At 32.4% G+C, this 8,651-nt stretch overlaps 2 protein-coding genes across 3 annotated transcripts; both read left to right on the forward strand.

Annotated features, from left to right (window-relative positions):
* The first annotated feature begins 325 nt into the window (after positions 1–325).
* On the forward strand, positions 326–1,126 carry LOC131650703 (uncharacterized). Its single transcript, XM_058920402.1, has one exon. It carries the CDS (start codon positions 326–328, stop codon positions 1,124–1,126), a length of 801 nt encoding a protein of 266 aa, XP_058776385.1.
* Positions 1,127–5,567: 4,441 nt separating this feature from the next.
* On the forward strand, positions 5,568–8,329 carry LOC131653034 (extensin-2-like). Of its 2 annotated transcripts, XM_058923070.1 has the most exons (3): positions 5,568–7,257; positions 7,297–7,736; positions 8,079–8,329. In XM_058923070.1, the coding sequence occupies exons 1-2, from the start codon at positions 5,602–5,604 to the stop codon at positions 7,708–7,710; spliced, it is 2,070 nt and encodes a 689-aa protein (XP_058779053.1). In that variant the 5' UTR covers positions 5,568–5,601; the 3' UTR covers positions 7,711–7,736; positions 8,079–8,329. The 2 variants fall into 2 exon arrangements, with proteins under 2 accessions (XP_058779053.1, XP_058779052.1); XM_058923069.1 differs by having other exon boundaries at positions 5,568–7,736.
* Positions 8,330–8,651: the final 322 nt, after the last annotated feature.

The following is an 8,651-nucleotide window of genomic DNA, read 5'->3' on the forward strand; positions in this document are numbered from 1 at the left end:
TTTAGTATTTACCAAAAAGTGTAAGGGTAACTATAACCAGATTGTGCTTATTCTTCAATATTATATATAGTAAAGTCATTGATCTTAGATGAGTTGGAACATAAGGCTGCAGTTATCTTGTGTCAATTAGAGAGGTATTTCCCTTCATCATTTTCTAACATTACAATTCACTTAATTACTCATTTAGTAAGGGAGATTGGATTTTATGGTCCGGTTTATTTAAGGTGGATGTATCCCGTAGAGTGATACATAAATATTTTTAAAAGGTATACAAAGATTGGATTTTGTTTAGTCGGGGACAGATAGCATCACGAGAAGATCTCTGATGGCTTGGGAAAAGGTTTGCACTCCGAAGAAGAATGGGGGCCTAAGGATTATTAATCTACAAATATGGAATAAGATTTGCTTGAGTAGACTATTATGGAACATATGTCGTAAAGCTGACACTTTATGGGTTCGATGGGTGCACATGTATTACATTAAGAATGCAGATGTACTGCAGAAGGATATCAAAGGGAGTGGTTCATGGATTACCAAACAGGTGCTAAAAATCAGAAATGATAACAGGTTAGTGTACATGGGCAATGGATTCCGTACAGGTGCTCTGTATAAAGAGCAAATGACGCATTTACCTAAGGTGGATTGGAGAGTGTTTGTTTGTAAGAATCGAGCTAGACCCCGCGCGGTGTTTATCCTCTGGCTGGCATGTCAAAACAAGCTCGCGACGAAATACCGTATGGGCAAGTTTGGTGTTGCTACAGACATGAAGTGCATGTTTTGCAGTTACAATGAAGATGTGCAACATTTATTTTTTGAATGCAGTTATACTAAGAAGATTTGGGAAGTTGTTTTGGGGTGGCTAAATATTAGTCATACTGTTCAAGGGTGGTGCCAAGAAAGGAAGTGGCTGGAAATTTTTTGCAGAAGTAAGAATTGGAGAAGTAAGTTTGTACAGGTAGCAATAGCGGAAACAATCTACAATGTCTGGATAGAAAGGAATAAAATGGTGTTTAGTAGAAATTATAGTGAAGGGCTTGTAATGGATAGTATTATAGAGAATACTGTTAATAGAATATGGGTGAGTCCTAAATATAGAGAAAGAGTAGCTAGTCTGTTGGTGAATTAGGCGGCGCCTGTTGTGGCTTGCCATCTTTTTTGTTTGTTTTTTGTCAGGCTTAGGTTGGCATATGTTGGGCCCTATGGGTCACTTTGTACTTAACTGTTGTGGAAATTTATACAATTTCTTTTCTTCCAAAAAAAAAAAAGAATCAGCATCGTCCAAAAGCTTCGATTTTTGAACAGTACATCACAAAAGAAGCTATGGAGTATCGTACAAACTATTTGACAGAAGCAAACTATATAGGAACTCCCGGCTCTCATCATGATGGGAGATATGGAGGTTGATATACTCAAGATTTAAGTGTTAAGACAATGGACTGAGATGTAGTTCTTCAAGCACATTGTACATATTGAATAACGTTCATGAAGTTGAACCTTGCTTGTCTGCTCATAAAAATCTTATCAAGGAGAAATTCCCCCAGATTAGTGAAAAATTGATGTTGACAGAGCATAACAAAATTCTCATAAGTTTGTTGAAATGAAAGGTTTATAAAGATAGTAAAGCATCATAGACAATTAAGTGGATGTCACACATGTCTAAGTTTAATGTAATAACTTGCAGTGCATGCAACATTATTAAATTTTCATTCTCTACAAAATTAAAGAATGATCGTAGTACCATGCAAAATAGTGGAGTTATGGTTGAAGTCGAATTCATGTACGTATCTAGTTCCAAAGATAAGAATATTGTATTGGCATCAAGTGTGTACTTTGTGGTCATTGAGAAGATTAAGAATATTTATTATGTTACTTTTAAAGTGTCTTTGTTTAAGTGCAAGTGGATTAACTGTAACACTGGTGTAGAAACCGATGAATTAGGGTTCACACGGGTTGATCTTTGAAAGCAATGTTATATGAACAAACCATTCATTATGGCATCTCAAGCAAATCAATTTTTTTATTTCACTGAGCTTTCTAATACTAGATGGTCAATTATTCTACAAGGAAAACATATTCCTGATAGTGATGAAAATCAAGATTTAAATATTGAGTCTCTTTCTTTCGCAACACATATATGTCTCTTGAAGAAAATGATTCAGAAGATATGCATGTTATTCGTCATGATCATCAAGAGAGGATATGAGAATGCTTGTAAGTAAATATTTTATATGACTTAGTAATATATATTTATTAATTTTACAGTTGTCTTCTTTTTACTAATACTTATTTTTTAATCATGTAGAGACGTTGAAGGATATTATATGGTGCATGATTTTTGAAGTAAAAGTCAAAAAAATAAAAATCACTAAAGCAAGTGTTATTCTTTGTGACATTCATATATAATTATTATAAATTATTTATGTTATTTGTAGTTATTGTTGCATGTAGTTGATATTGAAGTTTGAATGTTGTTGTTGTTGTTGTTGAGATTGAAGTTTTGAATGTTGTTGTTGTTGAGATGAATGGTTTAAAGATTTAATATTGTTATTGTTGATTATGCTTATTGGTTTCAAATGTTGTTCAAATTATAGGTGTTTAATGACTGATTACAAATCACAAAAGATAACTTTTGGACTCTCGTTCAAGAATTTGCATTTTGGATTTTGCTTTTGTTGATAAATCATTTGTTTTGGTTTTATTGTAAAATCATATGGTGTGTGCCATTTTAGCTTTGCAATTGGTGTAAACAATGAATATTTTAGTATAATATTTTTATTTTAGAATGAGTAAAAGGTTCAATGTTTCAGTTTCAGAATTGGACAAAAAAAGGTTCTGTAATACAGGTTAAAACGAAAATATAAAAAAATAAAAATAAAATAACAATGTTTTCCCCTCGAATATTATATTTAACCGAGGTAATAAGACTGACTCTATTATCTCCACTTTTTTAATATTTGAGAGAAAATATGGGGCGCGCAATCCTGTTCTCAAAATAATAAAAAATGTAATAGTTATAGATCGAACCCATGACCAATAAGTTTTTCCCTTCGGTGGAAATCGACCGATGTAAAAAAATGATACACGTTTTATAACGCGTTTCGTTACCTCGCATATGAAACCGAAATTTTTTAATAGTTCACAACACATCTCGATAGTTGCATCCAATTTCTTCACACTTCAAGAATTTTTACTATAATGAATAAATTCCAATCACTAAATACTTCTTCTCTAAAATATCTTAGATTTCTCACACAATGAACCTGACCTAACAAAGTTTGTCTTTTCAAAGATACCTACCACACCTTATCTCTTTTAAGGAACTTACAACTGTAAATGAGGTAAGTGTTTGAGTGTTTGCCAAATAAATCTCTCAGAAAGGATGAAAATTCAAACTCAATGTGGATTCAATAGAATATTTCTTGAATAAATTTCACTATTGATTGAGAATATTTCTTGATTTCTTTCTTTTTAATAATAACTGATATTTTCTACAAAATAGTTCTCAGTGGTATATTGATTTGCAATGTTGAGTTGAATATATAGAAACTATTAGAGTCGTTGTATGGATTGTACTAGATGTCAAAGAATTTCTACACAACCAATACTATTAGTCTCACATAGATTATTGTACCTTGTATTATGTGAGATGTCTTCGTTCTAAAAACTATTCTTTAAGGATAAGCTTTGATTTGAGAGTAAACTACCCAAAGATAACAAGTTGGTATTGTATCTACTATCATAGGATCAAGAAGAGTTGACTAGAACATGAGATTAGTTTTTTTTTATGCGTAGGTCTTCTTGAGGCCATACGATGCTACACCAGATCCATTTGATGAAAATTATAATATCAAATGATGTTGAACTCGTTCCTTTTACTGGCAATAAAAGTTCATAGAAATTTTTTACAATTTTCATATATAAGTTCTAAACAATTTCTATGAACTCGTAAAAGAAACAAGCTCAACATCGTATCGTTTGATATTATAATTTTCATCAAATGGATATATATATATATATATATATATATATATATATATATATATATATAAACAATCGACTTTCTACCAATGTAAATATTAGAAATAAAATAATTCTCATAATATATTTTTTTTAAAATAACACAAAAAATAGTTTGTTTAATTAAGAAGAAAATAACAATAAACTACCTAAATAAATCAACAAATCCTTAAACTACAATTTGACTAAAATAAACAATAAAACTAAAACTAATCAAGATGAACAAAATAATAACTAAAAAACCCTTAAAAATGATAAAAGTTATGAGTTGGTTTCTTAATTGTCAACCTTAAGGGCTTGCACACCAACTCTAAGTAATAATCAAACATCAAGTTATCATTTAAAATATATTTATAAGTTGGTGGAATTAAAATTTCTATAGTCTACTATATTAGAGACGGCCTTACAAGGTTTGAATTATGGAGCCAAACTTATAATTAATCAAGCAATCATTCAACATGTTAGCCATCATACATAAATAGAAATGAAGATCATCCATCTCCTCTCCATTTACAGACACATATTAATAAATTATGAGTATTGTCCAAGAACTACAAATTTTAGTATTTTAGTTGAGAGAAAATATACCTTAAAATACATTGATAATGATTAGTAGGAAAAGTTAAATTAACTTTATTTTTTTACAATTTTTCAATTGATTAGTGGGCAAACCAGATAAGTATTATTAAAGTTATGGAGGCTGTCATGTGAGACACAACATAGGATAAAATGGAAAGTTTTTCAAAGTTTGTTAGGGAGAAAAGACAGATCAATTTGATAAAATACCCAATAAATAATTCAACAATGACAAGGTATATGATTTTACTAATAAAATATTAGTTGTATGTAATAAATTTTATAAAAAATAATTTAAAGATAGATCCTTAATATTTTAATAAAAATAATTTTATAATAATAAAATTTTCAAGTAAATATATTATATTATTAAAATAATTAATTATAATAAGATCTATCTTTATAATTGATCTCTATTAAACAAACTCTAATTATATTGTCTCTTTTTTATAATATATAATAAATATTTTATAAAAATATTATTTTATTTTATAATAAATAAACTTATTAAAGTATCAATTATCAAATATATTTAATTATCAAATATATTTAATACAATTATTGTTTTTTAACTTGTGTTTTATTTAAAAGGGTTATTATATATTTTAATACCTAGATATATAAAGAAAAATAATATCAGTGTCAACATTTGCCAGCTATTATGCTACTTACTTTGTTTATGCATATAAAATAATGATTGTTTACTTTTCATTGTTTGCTGTCTCTATCAAAATCCAAACATGCCTTCCACAACCAACTTGATTCACATTGGTCCAAAAAAGCATATTTCTTTTATTCATTATTTTTTAAATATTCAATAGAATATCAATATTGAACAAAACTCTAGATTACTTTTTGGTAGATGTTGAATACTAGTCAGTTGTAATATGTATCAAAATCAAACACAGCACATCCAAGTTAAATAGTTAGGATAAATGGGTAAATAAAAAACTATATAAAGGGAGGCTCGTTTCATAATAGAAATACCAAAACACACTTTGAGAAAACATGGGGCCTCAAATGGCCTCTATTACTCTCACTATTGCATTGACAATAGTTTCTCTCTCCTTGCCATCTCAAGCAAATAACTACATCTATTCATCTCCTCCACCACCACCTAAACCTTACTACTACAACTCTCCACCACCACCAGTGCACTCACCTCCTCCACCTTACCATTATAGTTCTCCACCACCACCACCAAAGACGCCATATAAATACTCTTCTCCTCCACCACCAGTTTACAAGTATAAATCTCCCCCTCCACCTCCATATAAGTATCCATCCCCTCCTCCACCAGCATACAAGTACTCATCACCACCACCTCCTGTTTACAAATACAAATCTCCACCTCCACCAATTTATAAGTATAAATCACCTCCTCCACCGGTGTACAAGTACTCATCTCCACCACCTCCTGTTTACAAGTACAATTCACCTCCTCCACCAGTTTACAAATATAAGTCTCCTCCTCCACCAGTGTACAAGTATCAATCTCCCCCACCACCAGTCTACAAGTATAAGTCACCTCCTCCACCAGTCTATAAGTATAAATCACCTCCACCACCAGTTTACAAATACAAATCTCCTCCACCACCAGTGTATAAGTACAAGTCACCACCACCTCCGGCTAAAAAGCCATACAAGTATTCATCTCCACCACCACCAGTTTACAAGTACAATTCACCTCCTCCACCAGTGTACAAGTATCAATCTCCTCCACCACCAGTTTACAAGTATAACTCACCTCCTCCACCAGTCTACAAGTATAAATCACCTCCACCACCAGTTTACAAGTACAATTCACCTCCTCCACCAGTGTACAAGTATCAATCTCCTCCACCACCAGTCTACAAGTATAAGTCACCTCCTCCACCAGTCTACAAGTATAAATCACCCCCACCACCAGTTTACAAATACAAATCTCCTCCTCCACCAGTGTACAAGTACAATTCACCACCACCTCCGGCTAAAAAGCCATACAAGTATTCATCTCCACCACCACCAGTTTACAAGTACAATTCACCTCCTCCACCAGTGTACAAGTATCAATCTCCTCCACCACCAGTTTACAAGTACAATTCACCTCCTCCACCAGTGTACAAGTATAATTCTCCTCCACCACCAGTGTACAAGTACAATTCACCTCCTCCGCCAGTGTACAAATATAAATCTCCTCCACCACCAGTGTACAAGTACAATTCACCTCCTCCTCCAGTGTACAAATATAAATCTCCTCCACCACCAGTTTACAAGTACAATTCACCTCCTCCACCAGTGTACAAGTATAATTCTCCTCCACCACCAGTGTACAAGTACAATTCACCTCCTCCGCCAGTGTACAAGTATAAATCTCCTCCACCACCAGTGTACAAGTACAATTCACCTCCTCCTCCAGTGTACAAGTATAAATCTCCTCCACCACCTGTTTACAAGTACAAGTCACCTCCTCCACCAGTGTATAAATACAAATCTCCTCCTCCACCAGTGTACAAGTACAAGTCACCCCCACCTCCGGCCAAAAAACCATACAAGTACTCATCTCCACCACCACCTGTTTACAAGTACAATTCACCTCCTCCACCAGTGTACAAGTATCAATCACCTCCACCGCCAGTTTACAAGTATAAGTCACCTCCTCCACCTGTGTATAAATACAAGTCACCACCACCGCCAGCTAAAAAGCCATACAAGTACGCATCTCCACCACCTCCAGTTTACAAGTATAAATCTCCTCCGCCACCAGTATACAAGTATAAGTCACCTCCCCCACCTGTGTACAAATACAAGTCACCACCACCTCCGGCTAATAAGCCATACAAATACTCATCTCCACCACCACCAGTTTACAAATACAAATCTCCTCCTCCTCCAGTGTACAAGTACAAGTCACCACCACCTCCGGCTAAAAAACCTTACAAGTATGCATCTCCACCACCTCCAGTTTACAAGTATAAGTCACCTCCCCCACCAATTTACAAATATAAATCTCCTCCTCCACCTGTTTACTCACCACCTTTACCACACTACATCTACTCTTCACCTCCTCCACCGGTTCATTCCTCTCCTCCACCACACTACATCTATGCATCACCTCCTCCTCCTTATCACTACTAGATAGTGGTTTACAATAGCATCCCAAGGTATGCTTCTTCCTACCCACCCAAAAAAAAATTCATAACTAAGATATTTTTAACAATTTTATTAAAATATTTTACTATGTCTATTTTATCAAGGAAACAACTAAGTAAAAGAAACAAAATAAGTCATTTGAATACTCTTAGATGTATACAAATGCATGGCATGTCATTATCTAATATTGGCCTCACTTTTATTTTATTTCTATAATCAAAATTTTAAATATTTCTTCAAACATTGTACACACACTTGAGCATATAATTATATTACAATGATATTTATATTGTTTTTTGAGTGCCTAATCATTGAAAATATATTAATGCGAGTATATACACTCTCTTTTGTAGGATTTTATGAATATATTGGAAATAAGCAGGAAGATGCATTTGGCAATAATACAAAGAAGAAAACAACAATGGAAGCAAAGTTTCTTATTTGTTTTGATATATGAATTATTATTCTCATTATTATTTGTGTGCTTGTATTTTGAATTTTAGACAGCTGTAAGGCACTGTGTGTGGTAAATTATGAATGCATTTGTTTTGGAACCTAATCGTTTTCAAAGGGTTGAGAAAATAAAATTGAATATTTCTCTTTTCGGTCTTTGCATATTGAATGAAAGAAAATGATAACTTTATTAAATTACTAGACGTCCACCCGTGCGATGCACGGATAAAATTCTATTTAATTATTATTTTTAATTGAAAAAAAGAATTTTACATATATTATTATGAATATTTTTTATATTAATTAAGCTTATTTGAGATAAATGAATAATATATCTATTAATTTTTGAAATTAAAATTTTATAACTTTAAACAGTAAAAAAATAAGAATAATAAAAGCAAATTAAACTTCTAAGCCCTCTCTAAGAAATTAACTGTTTCAACAACATATTTAAAAAAACAAAGCATTTTATG

Source organism: Vicia villosa, linkage group LG2, assembly GCF_029867415.1.
Source record: "Vicia villosa cultivar HV-30 ecotype Madison, WI linkage group LG2, Vvil1.0, whole genome shotgun sequence".
Taxonomy (NCBI): domain Eukaryota; kingdom Viridiplantae; phylum Streptophyta; class Magnoliopsida; order Fabales; family Fabaceae; genus Vicia; species Vicia villosa.

Coding starts and splice junctions, on each gene's coding strand:
- LOC131650703 (XM_058920402.1), top strand. CDS start 326: ATGGCTTGGGAAAAGGTTTGCACTCCGAAGAAGAATGGGGGCCTAAGG.
- LOC131653034 (XM_058923069.1), top strand. CDS start 5,602: ATGGGGCCTCAAATGGCCTCTATTACTCTCACTATTGCATTGACAATA.